General features: G+C 46.8%; 1 protein-coding gene across 1 annotated transcript in view; it reads right to left on the bottom strand.

The window, feature by feature from the left end:
- Positions 1–22857, bottom strand: part of CTSF (cathepsin F) — a 429275-nt gene that overhangs the window by 106284 nt on the left and 300134 nt on the right. The window contains exons 9-10 of the mRNA XM_086938552.1: positions 18074–18154; positions 14500–14619 (exon numbers count right to left, since the gene is read on the bottom strand). Of these exons, the coding sequence (XP_086794678.1) occupies positions 14500–14619; positions 18074–18154 (201 nt within the window). The remainder of the gene's footprint in view (positions 1–14499; positions 14620–18073; positions 18155–22857) is intronic.

The following is a 22857-nucleotide window of genomic DNA, read 5'->3' as shown; positions in this document are numbered from 1 at the left end:
AGGGCGAAGCACCATCATCAAGGTACTCCTGGCTGCCCCTGTCCACACAATGCTGGCTCCACCTCCTGTGGAGCGTCTGATGTGCCTGCCCCTCACACTGAAAGCAGAAGCCAGAAGTACCCCCAACAAGTGCTCAGAGACTGAGAGCAGTTATGCAAAGGCCCCCCTGGCCTGTGAGAACAAAAGAAACTGTGTATAAAAGTAGGCGCCCTGCTCCTTGTAAATCAGAATCCTGTTTCCCACAAAGAACCTCTGCCCGACTAGAAGGAGAAGAAGACGCTGGAAGGACTGGCCTGCTGCTTGCCTTGCTGAGGAAGGAGAGGAGAAGACTTTTGAAAAGACTTTGCAGACTTGTGCTTTGAAACATTCTCCAAGGGCTTGATTGAGCTTGCCCCCTGATCTGAACCCCAGGACTAGTGGGTTCATGGTGCCTTCGCTCGTCTCTATCTGCCAGCCGTGTGTGCCTCCTGCCGGAGTTAGACTGCACCCCTCATCGCCCCCTCCTAGGGCTGTGGCACTCGGGAGCTCGCCTGCCCTTCACCCGTGAGAGCCTCACTCCTTGGAGTCGCTCTCTGCCCCCGGGTCAGGCTGCCTGCTCCTCTGCCCCTGCCTGCCACTGGAGCGCGCTGAAGTGCTCTCGCTCCTCCCGCCGGAATTTCCTCCAGGCCGGTGACCTACCCACCCGAGGAGTTTGCAGGTCGCGCCGCCCCCCTGTTGGGAGACCCCAGTACCATCTGTACCGGGGTCGTGGGCCGCGCCCCCCTGTGTGCACCCACCTGCTGCAGACAGAGACCCGGAGACACTGCCAGAGACGAGTGTACAACTCGTCCCCCCCAAGTAAGGAATTCAAACCGGGCTCGGGGCCCGCAACGTTTTATTTCCCCGTCAGCCTTCCTTGTGCCTTGGCCCAAGAGGCTCCTCTCATCGCCTCCCTGCTCCTCACTGCAGCCAGGAGCCCCCACCTTCGGAAAAGGCCCTGGGTTCCTCCAGGCTCCTCTCATCGCCTGCTTGCTGCTCCGCAGCTCAGCCACCACCTTCGGAAAAGGCCCAGGGTTTGTCAGGCCCCTCTCTGGTCTCCATTCAGAGCGCACCGCAAGATGCGTGAGCATTGGTAGGGCCCGGGCTTTTCTTCTGTGTGGAGCACAGAGAAGCACTGCGAAGCCCACAGAGGCGCTTGGGAGCGCCATACCTTCCATGAACAGGGCAAGAGGCCCCATTATTGCATAACTGGAACTGAGAACTGTTTAAGTGAATTGAACTGAAGAAGAAAGACATTTTGAACTACTAGAAAGAGAACAATTTGCCTATTTACAACCTGGTGGCTAAAGAACAGCGTTATTGATGGTCTTGTGATAAGTCTGATCTGATATATATATTTTTACATAAAGGAACGTATTTTTATATATTTCCAGCCTGGTGTCCATTTGTGGGGGATTGGTACATTTTACTGTGTGTGTTATTGCAAGTGCTTAACTCCATAACGCCTGAAGAATAGCCTTGGCTGCTCACGCCACGCACCTAGAGGGTGAGCAAGGGTCATTCTAAGGGGTCATCCTTTGCCCTGACTTAGAGGAGAGGGTCCCTGCTTGTCACAAGTGAAAACTTGCGCCAACCAGAGACCCCCAATTCTAACAATGCATTTTTCATAAGGATGCATTTTGCGTGCTAAGTAACTCATGAAACCAGAGAAAACCTATTACACCAATACTTTTTAAAATGTCCAACCCCTCTTTCCTCGTACAAGCCCTACTGCTAATAGATACCTGATGCGGCCAATGACCATAGGATGGAAAGTATCTGTTTTTAGGACTCTCAGTGCAACTAAATGTTTCCTAAACCCATAGTCCAGCAAACTGGTCGAATCCATTTCCTTGGAATATTATTGTAAAGTGGGCAAATAAAGATAACGTGTGCAAGGTTTTCTTTAACGTTTAAAGTGGAGTTCATTTCCTCATCAGCTGGGTTTGCTCGTTTCCATCTCGCTGGAAAAGATTTGATTTGATGGATGTCAAGTCGAAACCTTATGTACAGCATTTTTAGGTCTCGGCCTAGCGTACACTGCGCAGCAGTGTTCGCGCAGCCAGAGTCCTTTTATCGGGGATTTAAAAACGGACCTGGAAATTCCACACAGCTTGTGCGTGTTTTTTCCTAGCTCCATTTTTATTGGGCGTTGTGTGCGTGCATTTTTAAAACAGAACATGCAATAGGCCATGGGCGATCGCGTAGCTGCGCCCATGGCCTATTGTGTCTGTTACACGCACCAAAGCCCATATGTCTTCAATTATCGCGGCCAGACGCGTCCGCGATAATTGAAGACATACGCTGGCAGTGGCGTGCGCGCCCGCCGTCCCCAACATGTCCACTCCGCTCGCTCCCGTGCCCGTCCCGCTGCAGCCACACACATTAACGCTCCTCTCACACCAACAACCATCAATGTGTAAACAATGGGCTGCTAACTAGTGTCACTTCCAGGCCGCAAGTCATCATGCAAATGCGGAGCTCTCTCAATCTGCGTGCAAGGCCCCCTCCCACAGCCCGTGATAACTCCGTGACACATCCAGCCTCTGTCCCCCGCGGCCCTCACGGTCTCACTGCGAGTGGACGCAGAATAGTGGTGGCACCGCATACTTCCTGTGGAGCTAAGAAAGCTCCCGTGCCCGGATACTTCAAAGGCGCCACGTCGGTACTCACGGAGGTGCCGGCACCGCAATCAGGATCCACGGGGCGCGGGCAGGCTGTCTCCGGGCCCCCCGCCGCCGGAGCAGAGCTGAGGAGCACGGGACGGGGCACACCGGGAGCCATCAGGCGGCAGTGAGGCACAGGAGCCCGGCTCCGAGTGGCCGCAGAGACCCCGTGGCTCTGGCCCCCATGGGCGCATTTCTCCGTGGTGCATCAGGTGCTCTGGCCGCCGGAATGGCAGCCCGGGCCTGGAATGTGCAGGCTTTGGAGGCCGAGTTGTTGCCAGCCTCACTGCCAGGAAACAGTGAGCCCATTATAAGAACAAGAACCCCAACACTGCACAGCACCCTCGCAGCCCCTCACAACCAGCTCCACAACAGGGCCTTCTTAGTCTCAGACATGCCCCAAACACACAAATGCCAAATGAATAAAACAAAAATCCACCGGCACAGCCGTGCACGCTGCATGTAACAAGTGCATCCCAATCGCTGCAAATGAAACCGTAATGGAGCGATGAAGCATGTATGGTTCAGCAATGGGAAATCTATCGCCCTTCATTGCTCTCAATGAAACCCTACAAAAAACACACTCTGGTTCTATTTAAAACTGTGGAGTATGCTTTATTTTTTCGTTTCACTTTTTCCAGGAAGAAAAAAAAGTTCAAATTTAGGGCTCACCTTTCAACTCCGCTTCATCCAGAGGGTGCCCCCCTCCGCTGTCACTCACACTCTTCAAACAAACAACACACCCACCCCAGCTCCTCTCTCAGCCGCACTTTCTCGTACCAGCCTATTTACTAAAGCTGTGGACATTGCTTGTATGCTTTCAGGGATCCTTCACTGCGGTTACCTATTCAGTGGCTGACAGAACATCACACTTGCTGCAGGACGTGCAGTAGACTGCCCCATTGCTTGCTAAACTGCATCTGTTCTGTCTGTAAGGGAGGCCTGCACAGATTCTGCCAAGTATTAGGCACCTAATGATTGGATCCTGTGACGCATGGACGCACCTATTTAGAGCACAAACCAATAATAGGGATTATTTGATAGTAAAGTGTATGAAATTCCTTTGAAATGGGATTCTAATAACATTTATGGTTTTTGGAGGCTTCCTAAAAGAAGCAGCAGACACCCATTTCCAGATCTCCTATGAGAGTTAGAGACTTCTCCCCTAGAACATTCGAACTCACAAACATTTGCATTTCCTTACAAACATAATAAAAACATAGCAGCAAATAAGTGAAAAATATCTTGTTTGGGCAAACCAGCTTCTAGATCTCTTAAAGTACGTCAATTCAAACACGTAAACACCTACAAAAGAATAAAAAGCTATTTAAAAAAAAGAGAGAGAGATATGCAGCTAATCACCTATACCAAAACAGTTAAACAGCCGACTTCAAGCACATACCGTATTATGGAATACTGAAGGCAACTAATTCTGTCTATGTAGAAAAATGTCTGTTTTTGAACTTTGTGCATTGGTCTTCATTAATAAAAGTATGTACATATATCAAGGTGGATGTTTTTTGCTGCCTCTTTATAGGTCTTGCTTGTGTGACATTTTGTACAACAAAAGGCTTGCAGCCCACCCATTACATAGTTAATCACTTGGATGGCACTGTGTGCTAATCTTATGCTTAAAAACTTTTCTAGAAAACAGACATTTGAGGTGAGGAGATTCAGAGTGTCGCTGATGGTGCAGGGTGCTCTATATTGCACAGAGACTGTTTCTGTGTATACTCCCTACACTACACTTCAATAGGTGGGGTTTGAGTGGTGCTGTAGGCGTTGTGGGTTGAGTGGTGCTGTATGCGATGGGGATTGAGTGGTGCTGTAGGCTTTGCGGGTTGAGTGGTGATGTAGGCGTTGCGAGTTGAGTGGTGCTGTACGCGGTGGGGATTGAGTGGTGCTGTAGACACTGTGGATAGAGTGGTGCTGTAGGCGGTGGGGATTGAGTGGTGCTGTACACAGTGGGGATTGAGTGGTGCTGTACGTGTTGCGGTTGAGTGGTGATGTAGGCGTTGCAGGTTGAGTGGTGCTGTAGGCGCTGTGGGTTGAGTGGTGCTGTACGCGGTGGGGATTGAGTGGAGCTGTAGGCATTGCGGGTTGAGTGGTGATGTAGGTGTTGCGGGTTGAGTGGTGCTGTACGCAGTGGGGGTTGAGCGGTGCTGTAGGCGCTGGGGGTTGAGTGGTGCTGTAGGCAGTGCACGTTTTCAGCAGTCACACTTCTCCAGCCGTCAGTGCACACTTTCACCAGGCACGCACCACTATCCATCACTGCACGCTATCACCAGACATACACACCACCAGTTGTCAGTGCACGCTTTCACCGGGCACAAACACCACCAGCCGTCAGTGCACGTTTTCACCGGGCACAAACACCACCACACGTCAGTGCACGCTTCCACCAGGCACACACCACCAGACGTCAGTGCACGCTTTCACCAGGCACACACACACTAACAGCCATCAGTGCACAATTTCTACAGGCACACACACCACCAGCCATCAGTGCACACATCATTTGTTAATGCATCCACAATTAACTATTGTAGCAAACGCAGTATGGCACACTTTACTTTTAAACATATTCATGTAAAGCGCAGCATGCCACCCTTGCTGCAAAAATAAATACACTTTTTTTTGGCCTACAATTTATAGACTTTTGATGCAGTTGGTGTTGCAATATTTAGCAATGCCAATAGCTCAAACTTAATTATCCCAAGACCTATTGCATTGTAAATGCTTGTTGCTAATTGAGGCTGGATAATGTCCCTGTACAATTCAAAACCTGCACTCGGTTTAACACTTAAGAACTGTATTGACAACCTTCCCAACCTTGGATTTTGATGGAGATTATTCGAAACATAGTCCCAATAAATTTGCTTCAGAAGCTTCTTGGAAAGGGCAGTCAATGAGTTGGGGTCGTTCCAAAAGGAGCTTGAATCAAGGATCAAATATTCCACACCTTGTCGTCCACAAAGCCTATTGGGTTCGGGCCTGACTCGCTCCAGGAATAGTGGTCTCTGATGAGACACTTCCATTCAGCCTCCTCGCAACTTAACCACCAGTGAGCCTTCCAAAGACAAAACCAGGAATCGAATCCCTTAGAGTTCAGGGCTGCAGACTCTGCAACAACATTAACAAGCATCTGCAGTTCAATTTGTCCATCATTGCTTCAGGAAACTACTGAAAACTGTGTTGTTGCGAAGGACGTCTGCATCTGTCAGAACAAGGAAGCCAATAGGCAATTACACATAGGTCCTTGAGTCAGTGAGATTCTGGCTACCCTCAAGGTTTTTTCTTGTAAGTATTCTCTTTTGATTACAAAGAAACCTAAAATGGTTTGTGGAGATATGTGCTTTAGAAAAGTCTGAAACAAATTAACAAGGTTATCTATCTTCCCGTTCAGGAACTCAAACATAAAATGGGTACATATTTTAGTCTTGTGTCTAGTGTGACAATAACCTGAGGTAATTCGTGGGCTAGATTATTCATGTGAGGTTTTGCCTAGCACAGATCAAGTCAACGGCTCACAGAGAGTGGGTTGAAACACCACTGTAGCAACGATTTGGCACATGTCATAACTAACACGCCACACAATTCCACAACTAACAATTCCAATCGAAATCACATAATTCCACTACACACCACATACATACACTCCGTAACACATTGGTAAAAGACATAGCCATTTACAATACCAATAGCTCTAACTCAAGCAAATGCGAGACCAAGTAAATTTTCAATGCTTGTTTAACAAGACAGTTGTCTGACCACCTTCCTTGTAAGGCACTTATAAACCCTAAGGATCCATTACAAAACAAAAATAAGCCCTGATGTAAGTCAGTTAAAATGTCTTTATTTTCTACGTTTCTGTAACATAAAAACCCAAAAAATTCACAATACATATAATACATAAGTGGATCAAGCATACATTTCATTCAACCCTTCAGCGTTCACATTGAAAAGGCACAAACTTATTTACAATAAAATGTTTTTTTTTTAAAACAAGCCACCTTGTCATACAATCATGCAGCTGTAATAAGGTGCCTAAATCAAGTCACTCCTGTGATATTGTACATTTCCGTAATTGTAAAACCTGCCACATAAATGAGGCCATTGCACTGTAAATCAGAGGACAGCAGGGGGGGGTCTGCACTGTCTACATTTAAAACTTTAAAAAGGGGCAATAAAAATGTTCTTCTGGGAATATCATAGAAGGTGCAAAAGAACAAGATGTGTAGATTAGTCTGGAGTGACACACCATTACATTGAAGGGGCTCAAACCCGCCAGGGTGTAACAATTATCAGGATATTCTACCATATGCTATTAAATGTAAACGAAATCTAGTTAAGACAAAATGGCGTTGTATGTTCTGACTCGAAGACAGTTAAAAAGGAAGGCCCCCTTTGGTATGCACCAGATAATAAGCAATCACCGAAGTATTACGACTGCCCACTACTATTCTTTTCGACAATGCCTTGCTCATGTAAATTTGTTTTAAAGTGTCCTTGTCAATACGCAAATATGAGTCTGGTACAGAAAATAAATCCGGGAGCCCAATCTCCTCCCAACTCTGATGTCATATCAAATAAATCAAGCTTCCATGGTGAGATTCGTCTAGGACGGAATACCAAAACAGATTAGGGAAAAAAACAAGTTAGTGACAAGGTCTTGCCCGAGAGCTAGAATTCGAAAGTGCGACTGTTCTTCCTATTATTGGTAATCGGAGCGTGTGTAGTGCACAAATGACCAATACATATAGTATGGCATCACAGTGCCATTCAGTAGCCAAGGTTAACATTTTCCAAATGTTTCCAAACAGAAATAGTCCCCACTGGTTACTGCGGTCTGAGCGCAGTCCTTCAAACTACAGCTCTGCCTTGTAATGAGCGGTCTCATTGAGGACTCCAGGCATCGTCCATGCTTTGACTTTTGCCCAATCAGGACCATTTGCCAGCCATTACATCCTTCCGCCTGCCCTGGCTTACTTCTGCTCAGGCCTCCACGCTGACCATCAAAGCAGACAACTATGCCTTCTTTTCCTTTCTAGTGCCTATGATCCCAACAAATCTCTCTCTGGAGTGCCTTATACTTAGCAGTTACGCTGATGATCCCTCTATCCTACCGATCGATCGAAATATTGTTAGCTTATGCCATGGACCTTTTTGGGGAGTTTTATATAGTGCAAACTAGACCCGAAGGTATCAGATCGCATTACATGAGCAAAAGTTCTGTTACAGACGGACAGATTCTTTTTTTTGTTAGGCACAGTGAGATTAAGTGATTTGCTCAGTCACAGGATGTTGAGCGTCCCTGCCGAGACTCGAACCTGGTTCCCCGGCTCCACGGTCGACCGCTCTAGCCATTAGGCCACACCCTCTCCCCTTAATAATTTGTACATAATTTTCCAGCCAGTGTTTGTCCTGATGATATGATGCACACACTAATCACTTTATTAACACTAGTTTATTACGCCTCATGCGAGCACTGTAATGTTTTAAGACTGCAAGTGTGCAGTCTAGTTCTCACGCACCTAGCCGTGCGTTAGCGCGGCCGTGATACGTCACGGCCGCGTGAAGTATAAATAAAGAAGGCGTGGTCACGGAACTAGTCCGGACCACGCGGAGACTAACAAGCGTGTCCTGGGTCCTATGTTTATCGCGCAGCGTTAATGGCGCTGCGCACCACAATACAGGGCCCAACAATGGCGACGAGGACCTGACGAGCCCGGGCAGTGCCCCTGGAGCACTCTATGCCCCGCTCCGCCGCCGATCCTCGGTATCCCCGGCCCGGACGGGCCCCCGCTGGCAGTACCACGTGGTGTGACGAGCGTCACGTTGTGAGTGTGGCGGTGAACGCCAGGGAGCCCAGCGGTCAGGTGTGCAGAGGGGAGCCCTGCCCAGTGAGAAGCCCTGAGGAGCCCAGGCTACAGGAGAAGGTACCGGTGCTGCCCCTTGCATAGCAGAGCCACCTACCCCCTGCATCACCTACAACACAGAGCGAAGGGGAGGGTACACGCCCAGGAGGCCTCTCATTTCTGGCCCCTGCTGACGACGGCCAGCTGAAGCGCGCCCCGGGAGCGTAATCCGCCGGCCCAGGGCAGGGAAGAGCACCAAGTCTGCATTTGTCCACCCCTGTGTACCCAAGGCAGTAGGGGGTGATATCTCCCTCCACCATGGCGACCATTCCGCCCATTGAACCATTCACCGTCGACGGTGCACCTGCATCCCTAGCCCCAAGATGGAAGGACTGGGTTGAAAGGCTGCAGTTTTACTTTGAAGGGGCAGGTACGGCGAGAGAAAGGCGCAGGGCGCTTCTCCTGCATCTTGGTGGGAAGGACATTTATCGGATCTACAAGACTCTGGTGGAAGCCACCCCCCACACCTATGTCACGCTCCTCAACGCACTCAATGCCCATTTTGAGCCGATGCAAAGTAAAGACTACGAGCGTTTCATTTTCAGGCAGGCACGACAGGAAGCGGAAGAATCCCTCGATGCATTCCATGGTGGTCTGATGGAGCTAGCGAGCATGTGCGGATTCCGCGATGAGCAAGAAGAAATTCGCGGCCAGACCATTCAAGGCTGCTACTCCTCCGACCTGAGGGTGAAGATCCTCCAAGAGGATGGCAAACCATTGGCGGACATTCTAAAGCTAGGCCGCTTGAAAGAGTTATCCCAGGTGAGGGCGTCTCATATGGAAGCAGCACTTCACAGACCGATCAAGACTGAGCAAGTCCACGTAGCGGAGCACGTCAATGTGGTGCGGCCAAAGCAACACCCTGCGGGGAGAGGAAGACCGCCGGAAAGAATGAGGATACTGTGGGGGCACGCCACATAGGGCACAAGACTGCCCAGCGCGTGGGAGAAAATGCGGGTCATGCGGGCGCATGAACCATTTCGCATCAGTGTGCAGGTCATCCAAGCCCAGGCCTGAAGCCGCTCATGCCATAAGGGAGGACCCAGAGAGTGAGGACATGGACGACGATGCTCACAGCTATCCGGTACACTACGTGTTTGCCATAGACCAGCCGCTGAGGAAAAAACGGCGACTCCCGAAGTGCAGGATAAAGATACAGAACCAAGAGGTGAGAGCAACCATCGACACAGGGGCCTCGATCGAACTTATGGCGGCAAACGTCTACAATCAACTGCGAGACAAGCCGACTCTGAAAACAGCAAAGATCAGAGTCTTTGCTTATGGACAAAAAACGCCAATACCGTTAATAGGGTGCTTCCAAACAGAGATACAGCACCAGGAAAAGAGGACACCGTCAACCATCTACGTCACCAAAGAAGGTAGCGGAATGCTACTCAGCGGCCAAACAGCTGAAGAACTTCACCTGATTTCCTTCGCCATGGCAGTATTGGAGGAGGAACTGGACACGATCCTTGAAGAATTTGAAGACGCCTTCAAGGGTATTGGATGTCTCCGTGGAAAGGAAGTGTCTCTACATATCGACAAATCTATCCAGCCAGTGGCCCTTCATCATCGACGAATAGCATTTCACCTAAGAAAGAAAGTGGAACAAGAACTGGGGACCCTTGAAAGACAGGGGATAATCGAGAAGGTCAGTGGGCCCACCCCATGGGTGTCGCCGATTGTGGTGGCGCGGAAACCCAAACAGCCAGGGCAGGTCCGCATCTGCATCGACAAGCGCCTGCCCAATGCAGCCGTGAAGAGGGAAAGACACCTGACACCCACAATAGACGACATCCTGGGAGAATTAGATGGAGCGAAAAATGGTTCTCCAAAATGGACCTGAGGTCTGGATATCATCAACTGCCCCTGCACCCGGACTCCAGGTATATCACCACTTTCTCCACCCACGTAGGACTCAGGCGCTATCGAAGACTCAACTTTGGGATTTCAAGTGCCGCCGAAGTCTTCCAAAATACGATCCGAGAAGAACTGAGCGGGATCACAGGAGTCCTAAATGTCAGCGACGATCTGCTGATATACGCTGATACGGTGGAAGAACATCACCGGAGGCTCAGAAGCGTACTACAAAGGATTAGAGACTCAGGCCTTCCACTACATCGGGAGAAGTGTCAATTCCTACAGAACACAATCAGTTTCTTTGGATACACTTTCTCTGACAAGGGAGTGGCCCCTGACCCTGAAAAAGTGAGAGACGTGCAAGCAGCCCCTGCGCCGAACAACACATCAGAAGTTCGGAGCTTCCTCGGGATGGTGAACTTCTGCGGGCGGTTCATCCCAGACCTCTCCAATCTCACCAGGCCACTAAGGTAACTCACAAAATCCACTACCCCATGGCAGTGGGGAGAAGAGCAGGAGCTAGCATTTCAGAACACCAAGGCGGCCCAGTCAGCTAACACGACCCTATCATACTTCGACCCTACCAAAGCAACTAATATAGCTGTAGACACCAGCCCGTATGGACTCGGAGCGGTACTGACACAGAGCCAAGGTGGTGATGACTGGGCGCCCATAGCCTACGCAAGCCGGTCACCTACGGAAACAGAACAACGCTACTCACAAATTGAGAGGGAGGCCATCGCAATCCACTGGGCCTGCCGGCACTTCCATGTGTACATCTACGGACATCCGTTCACTGTCTCCACCGATCACAAGCCTCTGCTTCCTTTGTTCCGAGGATCAGTCTCTAAGCCTCCCCCAGAATCGAAAAGTGGATTCTACAACTCCAAGAATATGATTACAAGCTGGAGTTTAAGCCCGGTGCGACTAACCCGGCCGACTACCTCTCCAGGCATCCCCGAGCGGCAACCACCCAGGAAAAAGAAGATGCCGAAGAGACAGATGAGTACGTAAAGATCATCCTGGAGCGATCACGACCACTGCCCATGGGCATCAACATGATTGTGGATGCGACCCGAAATGACAAAGTTCTACAGCTAGTGATAACCGCCATGAGACAAAACGACTGAAGAACACTCCAGGCATCACTAAGTCAGAGAACTCCCGAAGCCAAGCGTGCTCTGGAAACCATCCTCAAGGTGAAGGACGAACTGTCAGTGGACAGTCAAGGATGCGTCCTCCGAGGACTAAGAATCGTGATGCCAGCAAGTCTGACACAACAGGTAATCGAATTAGCGCACCGTGGCCACCAGGGAGTGGTGAAAACGAAGAGCAGACTTAGGGTCAAAGTGTGGTTCCCGGAAATGGACACGAGAGTCGAGCAAATGGTCAAGGAGTGCCGCTGGTGCCAAGCGGCAGGTCCACCCGAACCACCACCCCCAGTAGTCACCGAAGAGAACCCGGAAAGGCCCTGGGAGCGAGTGAGCGCTGACTTCGGGCATCTCCTGTATGGACGCTACATGCTCGTTGTCATTGACGACCTGACCAAGTATCCAGAGGTAGAGATATTAACATCACTTACTGCTAAGGAAGTAACTGCAAAATTCGAGAAAATCATCGCCACTCACGGCATTTTTGAACTGGTCAAGACCGACAACGGACCGCCGTTCCAAAGTCAAGAGTTTGCCGACTATCTCCAGGAGTGGGGGATCCAGCACAAGAAAATCACCCCCAGATGGATTCAAGCTAACGGAGAGGCAGAAAGATTCATGAGGACCCTCAATAAGGTAATTCGGATTGCCCATGCTGAAGAAGCACCTCTGGAGAAAGCCATTTATACGTTCCTGAGGGAATACCGGCTCACGCCCCATCGCACTACCACAGCCGCCCCGGGGCCGTCAGCCATGGGTAGAATAGTCCGAGACACCATTCCTCATCATCAGACCTGGACCCCAACTGAAGCAAACCCACGGCAAACCCTGCTCAACAGAAAGCGCTCAAACGAGTACGCCAGTTTCAGACGTCGAGCCAGGGAATCATCCATCTGGGAAAGAGATCGAGTCTATGTGAGAGACCGATACCCAGGGAGCAAGTTCAGGCTCCCGTTCGAACCCCGACCCTAGACAGTCACACGCCGGTCAGGTACAATGGTAACGGCCCAACGAGACGGAGAAACCGTCACACGAAATGTGTCCTTCTTCAAACGTGCCTCCGTCCCACCCGGAGATCAGCCCAGTCAGGAACCGAGCAGATCGACGCCAAGTACTACAACACCTGGTACCAGCTCCCCGGCGAGTGGGCACGAAAACACGGAGGAACAATCCACGGTGACCCCACCGAATCCGGAGAGGCCCAGTAATGAGCCGTCTCATCCCTCCGAAGGCGGGCCGTCACCCATTCGAGCTAGACAAGACACCCCACGAAGAATCTTGTTACGAGGAGAGGCTGCCGGTTATGGGTTGAGGAGAAACCCAGCCCCCTCCTCGCAGTTGGCAGACTTTGCTGTAGGGTGAGCCTGCGGAACCGGATCATCAGACTGGTAACAGGCCTGCCGGCCATTTTGTTTGCTCACATGTCCAGGTGAAGCCAGTGACTCTCTAACAGACTGTGGGTGATAGTTTTTCTTTTGCTTTAATAAAGGTTGAAAGGAGTGTAATGTTTTAAGACTGCAAGTGTGCAGTCTAGTTCTCACGCACATAGCCGTGCGTTAGCGCGGCCGTGATATGTCACGGCCGCGTGAAGTATAAATAAAGAAGGCGTGGTCACGGAACTAGTCCGGACCACGCGGAGACTAACAAGCGTGTCCTGAGTCCTATGTTTATCGCGTAGCGTTAATGGCGCTGCGTACCACAATACAGGGCCCGACAAGCACAAATCAAGTTTTTTCTATGGCTCCCACTTCCTCGCTATTTCTGTTTTAAAACTACCAGTTGGTTGCATTTATTGTTGTGCATCTTTGTATTAGGGACTAATGTTGATTAACTAGCATATATTTTCTGGGGCGCTAGTGGTCTGCTGTACATTAAATGTTCGGGAGGATAGTGTTCATGCTCTCTCTTGTCCATGTACTGCTGCTTAGATACCTAGAATGATTTTAATAATACACCTTTAGAAGTAGATGCAGAAGTTAACTGTCCATAGACAGGTGGCACATTTTAACAGATCAAGAGGGGGTCCTGCAATCAGCTCAACAGTAGCGTTATGCACATTTGACTTGTCAATTCCTGAATAAGCTGGGCCTCCAACATTCACATAGATTCCATCGCAAAGCCCAACTGTCAACTAAGTATGGTACGTGTGTGGAGCTGGGAATTTGTTTGGTCACCTCACGTTTGTGACAGTTTCTTTTTGAGTGCAACACATTTGCAGGTTTATATTATATCTCACCACAGAGGAAACTGTCCAGAGCTTGACAACCAGGGAAGTTAAACTGCTACAGCTGTCACCATTTTAAAGACGCTACACCCATCTAGACTTCCCAATTCCTCCCTGCTCTTTCCAGAGCAACCATACCAGGCCTCCAGCGTTACCCTTGCTTGATTAAATTGCCCAATTGTGTTCTCTATCTATGTAATCATCAGCTGGGATACTGTGCCATTTGGAAATATATGTTCCTAAATATTCCCTCCCACCTGTTGCCTCCTAACGCTTTTCATTGTTGAAGCCTTGGAATGTCTAGATTAGATTTCCTCTCCGCTATTCAATTTAAAGTTTTTGCCCTTTTCTATTGTTTGAGAGATTATGTCCTTATATGGGTCAGACAGAGAGGTTCATTACTAGGATTCTTCTTAGGAAGTCACATCTGGAAGAGTTGTGGCCAAGCGAGAAATGCAAATTATATGGTCTTAAGAGAGTTGCGATGTCAACCAAGGACAGACGGGTCATTCAAGAAAAGTTGGAAATTTCTCTTAAATGGCCTGTGCTGCTGAAAATGCATGATCTCATTGTGCCCCGACCCTTCCATCCTTTCAAAGGCACAGGCCTTGTCGTAAAATGTAAACAGTTTTCCACCAGAGACTGTCAACCTCTTCACTTACCCTTTTCGTCCTTTGAGATCTCTACAGAGCTGTTGATGAAGACTGCAACCTTTTTAGTGGAGAAGCTGCAGCTCTGCTTGTGGCCCTCATAGTCGTAGTCCTTCTCTGTCTCTAGTCCCCCTGTAATGCATAAAGTAAAATTGTTGAGAGAGGCGATGAAGCTCTAAAGGAATCTTGGAAGTGTGATAATGAGTCATCTGGAGGTGCTCTACTCTCCACGCTGGAAACCAGACTGTGATTTCAGTTCCATGCTGAATAACGGAGCACGGAGGAGCTACTCATGCAGATGATGCCTGTGACAAAGTCAACTTGTTTTGTTTCTAAAGAGGAATTTCAAAATGCTACTGGCTAAATATTACAAGTTTGACAGACTCTGTAGAGATATTGCAAAGTACCCGGCCATATTGCTGCACTGGCTATAGGGAAACAACCTTTACAACGTGGTCATTACACAGCAATACCTTTACAATGCGGTTGTTACAACGACCCTGTTGTTACAACGCAGTACCATTGCAACGCAAGTCGTGACAACGACTTGCTCTAGGTGGCGCTCTAAACTAAGGAACAGTATAATTTACTATTCCAACACCTTCCCTAAAGTTGCACACACTGAAGTTGGAATAGTAAATTATACTATTCCTAAGCCCAGCGGGCCATTTAGAGCAAGTCATTGTAACGACTTGCGTTGTTATGGTACTGAGTTGTTACACCGCAGTCATTGTAACGACTGCCTTGTAAAAGCACACGATGTAATGACTTGCGTTGTAAAGAGACATATTCTCTGCTATATGGTACTGTGGCCCGCTGTGTGTTCTGTCCAAGGGTGATTTGTGAAGAATGACAGCAGAGTCACTTTGCAGTCACTCTAGAATGCTCTGTCCAACAAATCAAAATAATTAGTATGGGGTTGGAGCCTGGTGCTGATGTAAATGGCAAACCTTCTCTAGGGTCTGTGGGCTTGGCATTGTTCTTGGATCCTTTGCGGGTGACCTTTCTGCTAAGATAGCAGTGTGTTTTGGGGGTTTGCCACTGTAAACTGTGGCAGATAGAGTACAATTTGTCTCATTTCAAGTTACAGTTTACAAAAGTAAGGAATGTTGAACATCTAGACACAGTGCATACCTTTCTGTGTGAATGGCCTATTGAAGCAGATTAACAGGCTTATTAGGGAGAGCATCCATTTGACCTTGGTCAGTGGGATATATTGTAATGGGACCACTTGTCTCCTGAAAGAGTTCAAAGAACAAAATTGCTTCCTTTGGTAGTAGGGTTGACAGAATTTGCAGAGTTCTACTCTCCCGAATTCTGTGGTAACATAAAAACTGCGACATTCCACAAAGTTCCGCCTGCACTAAACACGGTCTGTTGCTATGGAACGGGTTGTGATGTAAACAAGCTCATGCTCCAAGCAACTATAAAGTACTCCCAGTGACCCTTATGCACTATGGACACCCTGGAGAAACGTAGCATGTTGGGAAAGTTGCGCTCCCTACACTGCAGCTTACAAATTAAGTCTGCTCAGCAGGACTTCAACCAAGGAGTGGATTTGCTTAAGCAGAGCGCCCTGATAGCAGGTCCTCGAAAAGCACTGCACTGAGTTTGCTAGAGCAGGATGTCTCATCTATGGTCCTTGAGTCCGCTTAGAAGTTCAACCAAATATACAGGAGCACTTAGTAGTGAGCAATAATTAACTTACCTGATTGTTTGGAGGCACATGGGTGTCGGGTGTCCATGTGGGCTAACATAGCTAGTCCGTTACTAGTGAATGGGCTATGACGTAGACAAGCTCAGCTCCCAGCAACTATAAAACCCTTCAGTGACTTGCTTGTACTACAATCACACTGGAGAAACGCACTCCTATGTACATGTTGGCTAGGTTTCCTTAGGTGCCAGCTGAGAGAGGGTCCAAAATCTTGAGCTACCCACATTAGAAAATTAGTCCACTTAGCAGGACTTCAACCAGAAAAACAGTGAACTTGCTTAAGCAAAGCATCCCTATAGTGAAGCCTTGAAAAGCGCCTCACTGAGTCCGCTCGACCTGGAAGTCTCATCTATGGTCCTTGAGTCCACTTAGAAGTTAAACAGAATGTATATAGCAGCACTCAGTAGTGAGCAATAACTTATCTGAAAGTTTGGAGGCACTTATCACATGGAAGTCAGGTGTCTGTGCAGACTATAGGGGTAGGCCAGGGCCTGGTCCTGAACGGCTGAGGGCCTCCCCCGGAAGGGGGGTGGAAACTGTGCAGGGGGTAGTGGCCCTGTGGCCAGAGGGGTGCTCACTCTGAACTTCAGGAAGGTGGCCTTGGAGTGGTCCGAGCCCAGCATGCTCTCTGCCATGGAGCCGCTTATGCTGTGTGGTGGACCGTGAGCCTGATAGGCTTCATGGGGTGCTAGACATACAGGTGCCTGCAGCTGTGTGCCTACCAGGGAACCCTCAGAAGCAGTCCCGGGCATGTGTCGATAAGAGTAGCATAAGCCTAAAGACCCAAAACATCACACCCTGTGCCGCACTTATTGGCCAATGTGCCTCTTGTCCCTGACTGAGAGCCATGCCCTGAGTTGCTATCAGGTAGAAGCGATGCCACTCACATTGTGTTTCAAGTCTACTGGGCGGCAAACTCCACCATGCGGCGGTTGGCAGAGTTTTTGCTGAACTCCATGCTCCAAGCAGAGAGCTGGGTGGCAAAAACTCTGTGAACTCCAATGACAGAGCGGAGTTTATTACCCAACCCTGGTAGTTAAATGGAGCTGTAAAATGTGATATGGTCTATGAGGAGGCTTTGGGAAGCAGTTAACAAGATTAAACCATATTTAAGTATGATAATGCATGGGGATTGGTGATATGAAGTTTGATGTTATTAGTTTTTCACATGTAAAATGCCAAGATCAGTTACAAAGAGTTTGCCTCCATATTTGAAGTCAAAAACAGTGGTGAGGCTAGGAAGAAACTGTGTTGCCTTAAAGGGTGGTATTAGTTGACTGAGATTATTTATTTTGCTCTGAAGAAAAGGCTGAGAGAGTTACAGGGATGACCGCTAGGCAGACTTGCCAACATGCTTCGTTTGTTTGAAATCTACTAGAAGATTAAGTCAGAAGGAAAAGCAGGTCGACCCAAAGCCCAAAACTCTATTCATATTAAAACTATGGGCGAGACCTAATTCCTTCCCATGTGATATCTTAGAGGGTTTTTGAGGGGTGTGTTTAAAATGGACGGCACACCATTTTAAACAGGGATGTCACTCAATGATAAACAAGTATTGTAAGATTTAATACCAAACGGTCAACTTAGAAACCATTCAAAAAATCTCAAGTTTGAGAAAAAGACCAAGTGGGACTAAAAACACAGTTCCGGATGGATTTGCATATCCACTTCCACTTTCTCCTTGGTCTTGTGTACTGGGATCCTTGGGGTTTCTAAAAGAAAGGGAATGTCCTCATCTTCAAAGTTATCGCAGTGGTAAAGCATGGGGACTACGAAACTCGTTCTTTCTCCAGCAGCAATACAGTACTTAGAACAGTCTTCAGCAAAGCCAATAAACTGTCACTCTTTTTATCAACGTCAACCACAACTTACCCAATTTCTCAATGGCTTCATACGCAGTGGATGGGAGGCCACCCCCACAGGCTTTGTCCACATTATCACAGTCTACCAGCTCTGCAAAGAAGGACAGATAGAAATGGTCAATAAAGAAGACCTCACTGATTTTGGTCTCTGTTAGGCACCTAATAGTTTATTAGGTATTTTTAGAAAAAAAGACCAATGAAAAGCCGAATAATAATAATGGAAGGCTAAACTGTAATACAACTTTTAATAAACTGCTAATAATACATTAAAATAAAAGAAAGAAGGTGATTTGTGTAAGCAAGTAACAATAGCTCTTTAAAACCAAATAACATATTGAAATTAATGACAAAGGCCTGTAGCGGGAATTCCGTTCTCCTACAGAACTGTGCATAGAGACCTGGAACCTCGGTGAATTAGGATGGCCCAAAACTCACCTCAGTACCCAAAATCCCCTTACCGAGCTAGCTACAGTGTCTCATTGGTCATAACAAACTCCCAATGCTTAGACAGACCAGAACATGAACTTAGAATACCTCAGGAATCGTGGAACACATGAACACTCTTTCGTTATATAATCATCACAAACCAGAACGTGGAGTAAAAGAGGACACGTGCATGTTTGAAATATTTATTTACTAATGCAAGGTTCTCAAACACAGTATCTTGTATAATACTAGCAAACATATTATAAGCAACAAACCTATCAGCATAGTTATTAGTCCATAAAAGGCGAATGGAGACAGCATACTAAAATGCTGAAATGAATAGAAATTAACAATGTCTAATTCACACTCTCCCTATTTATCATAGTATTTTATATCTATGAAGGTCTCATTTGGGTTTTAGCAGGGCGGGCCCATACCTTAAAATCTCAGTGGCAGGACGATCACATCACCTTCCACCAGCTCTCTGCATGCGAAGCATATCAAGTGTGTTTTTGTGCGTTCAGCACAACAATATAAAACTCGCCTAGAGCCAGATTTTGGCAGCAGCATGTGTGTTATGTCTATAGGGGTGCGAAGATCAGACCTTACAACAGCACTGGGTTAATTTATCCGTGTAGCCTTCAGCACTCGCTGTGCAGACAGAGTGCAGAACAAAACTGATATCAGAGCAATAACATATTATTTCTCTAGTAAATCACAAAGCTCTTCTGGGTTGAAAGCTAAAACAACAATTATGTGTTGTGTGCAAAAGTGAAGCAAGAATGAAAACAGCATGCAAACATTATAATAAACTCATGCTAACTTAACACAGTATGTAGAAAAGAAGTAGCTATATGACAGGCCGTCATGGCCGAAACGCGTTTGTCAGCAACAACAATGGTGATGGAATAAAGAAATCTTTATTTTTCGACTCTTGAGTGCGCTATACGCTTTGAGACAACAAAGGGTGATTTGTGGATTCAATTGTGAGTTGTTTTGTCACCGCAAAATAGCTGCACCTTTCCACAAGAGAGAGCAGTGAAATGAAAATGAAATGAAAAAAGGATTTATATAGCGCATGGCTGCCCGGGAGCGTCCCAGCGCTGTGATTGCAATTTACGACTGAGGAGAAACAGAGGGGTAGAAGAAGTGAATTTAAAGTTGTTGCGGGAAAAGGTAGGTCTTCAGCAGCTTCCGGAATTTCATATAGTTCGGTTCGGAGCGCAACTGAGTTGGCAGGGAATTCCACAGGGTTGCTGCTGTGACCGAGAAACGTCGCCCTCCAGTGCGGGCCTTCTTGACTCTTTGAACAGTGGCCAAGTTCCCTTGGGAGGAACGCAGGGACCTGTTCGGTTTATAGGGATGGAACATGGTCTTCAGCATGGGGGGCCCTTTACCCTGCAAAGATCTGTGAGTAGTACACAGGGCCTTGAATTTGATCCTTTCACGGATCGGCAACCAATGGAGAGCGCTTAGCGCTGGTTTAGCTGATGCTCTCCGAGCGGTGCCTGTCAGAAGCCTTGCTGCAGCGTTTTGGGTTCGCTGAAGGATGTTAATAGTGGATTCTGGGGCAGCCAAATAAAGGGCGTTGCTGTAGTATAATCTGGATAAGATTAGACCTTGAATGAGCAGTTTTTGAGACTGTGTGGGGAGTAATGGGAGGATCTTCCTGGCTGAGCGGAGTAGGCCCACACAGGTACCAGCCGTCTTTTTGGCCTGAGTTTTCAAAGAGAGGTCTTGCTCCAACCAGAAACCCAAGCTTTTGAGTTCTGTCTTGGGTTGTGGAAGGGCTCCTAAACACGATGGCCACATAGCAATGGGGAGGGATGTTGTTTGGTGACCCAGCAGCATGAGCTCAGTTTTAGAGCCATTTAATTTAAGTCTTGAGTCACACATCCAGTTATGAATTCCTTCAAGACAGTCATGCAGTGGTACATGCAAGCAGTATGAAACAGATTAAAATTAATGTATACAATGCAGAACCACACAGATAGAGAGAATATAATTTGCAAAGAACGCCAAGCATATGAAAGATGCACAATCAAATATATATTGAGAGGTATTCTCTCAATGGTTTCATCCAAAAATCCGGATATTAGAAATCAGCCACCAGTCCAGACATGCTATAAAAAGTCAGAAAAGTGAAAAGTGAAAACTCTCAATATTTCAGTTGACAAAAAATTGAAGATGGGTGACACATTGGGTCTATGTGTTTCATTTACTAATCAAAACCTAAAAACTCTGCCTCTGCAGAGAGGCTATGTTATTGAGAGAAGAGACACTAAATACAAAATGAAACAAGCATTGGCATAGCCAATAGGTCTCGCCTTTGGGACCTTATGCGTTTAGCTATGCAACAGTTGTTGTTGCACCAAGCATATTGTACTGCATAACGAAACACTTATAAAGTCGCAAAAGCGAGACCTATTGGCTATGCCAATGATTGTCATGATGTCAGTAGGTTTGCTGTTATAGTTATTTGATAACCGTACAATCGTTTTCAGAACTATTAATTGAGTGCATCCTGCCCGATGGAGATATATCAGCTTTTCCAGTTAGCTCTACAACCATTATTCACCCACCAGCCATTAACTGAGCAAATGGTGGGTAACGTCTAATCTGATGACTTTGGTATTTTCAATCTGACACCAGCTTCGGCACAGGCCTCAATATCATATGATTTTATCAAATTCCTTAACCTCTATGTACATACAATTGTATGCATATGAAGTGTAATGTGTAATTGAAGCATGTAGATCCTCCCTTGATGAACACGATTGTGATTTGTTTAATCAACACCTTTATAATCTACAGTACTGTTTTCCTGAACAAACGGATCGGGGCTATATAAACAGCGAAACACCCATAGTTATTTACCCGAGCTTGGACTGCTGTATGTACTTTGCGTATTAGCAGGGCTACTAGAATTTGTGGTTGTAGTGTTTTCCTCATAGTTATGGATTTATAGCAATTGCCGCATAAGCCACTGTCAAATGCATAATTTGCATATTCAATGAAAATAAATTGGGTTTTTAGCGCCAACGTATCTTAAGTTAATATTAAGAGATGCCACACCAAAGCAGCTATTTTCAAAGGTGAACTCCATTTATTTTAGTTGCTGATTTTTGTGTTCATGTGTTAAAATTGTACTAATCAGGTGAATCTTTTGCCCTGGCCTAATGATGTGTGTTAAAACTACAGAAAAGATAAATAATATTCCCCAAAATGTACCACATTACGGGCCATATGTAGGTGGCCAAATACCGGTCGGTAACACCGAAAATAGGTCGATTTCGGCGTTACCGACCGGTATTTAGCCATGTGAGATGTACTTAATACCAAATTGAATCGATAATAACGAATCGGTAAACAAATACTGATTCCTTATTTACCGATCTGAGAATACCGGTATTTTTTTTTTTTACCGATTCGTTCACATTCGGTATTTATTACCGAATTTTAACGAATCGGTAAAGTTTACCGATATTATTTTTTCAACATCGCGTTTACCGAATTCTTAATACCGATTCGGTAACATTCGGTATTAAGGATTCAGTATTCTTGATTTACCTACATATGGCCCTACATCAAGTAATTTTCCTTTTCTTGCAGTTAAATTTAGTCAACACTTCTGCATAATTTGCTCGTCCTTTGCCGCATATTTCCATTTCCCTTGCCTATTATGAATTTTACTAATCAGAAGTAATCCATGCTTCAAACTCAATGTGCTGATATTTGAGGATTTATGTAAAGTTTAGTTTGACAGCATTTTTGCAAAGTTTGCAGCCTTGAAAACATCTGGTGACAATTTAAAACAATGTACTTTACAGACTCGACAATTTTTGTCAGCTCAACCAAACACACCACAACTCAATAATGGGAAAATGCGTCCTTGATTGCCAACCCTGTTGTATCTGGCAGAAAATCCAGCTGACCAGTAATGTATGGTTTCTGCCGGATACAGATGCTGCAGTGGGTCTGTGGGCATTTACAAGAGCAATGTTTTGGTTAAAGCAAAACACATTCAGTAAAACGTTAACCCAGTGCCGGTCCTAGGCCTTCTGAGGCCCCGGGCGAAAGGGAAGATGTGAGGCCCCTCCAAGTGACATCACAGAAAGTGACTTCGCAGGACTTTTGATCTTAAGTTATTTGGCATCAGTGAAGCAAACTAATGTGGATATCAGTAACATGGACAAAAGTAGAGGGAATGGAAAACAGGTGAGCAAATATCCATGAGTGTAACACTTGCCGTCTCCTTAAATGATTAGTTGGACATGTAGTGCCTGGCGAAAGGCAAAAAGTAGGGGGAAACTTCACTGATCTTTACAATACCTAAATGGACTTTATTTCTGGTGCTCCCTAGTACAT

This window comes from Lissotriton vulgaris, chromosome 9 (genome assembly GCF_964263255.1).
Source record: "Lissotriton vulgaris chromosome 9, aLisVul1.2, whole genome shotgun sequence".
In the NCBI taxonomy this organism is placed as follows: Eukaryota; Metazoa; Chordata; class Amphibia; order Caudata; family Salamandridae; genus Lissotriton; species Lissotriton vulgaris.
This window is presented reverse-complemented; position numbering and strand designations above follow the sequence as displayed.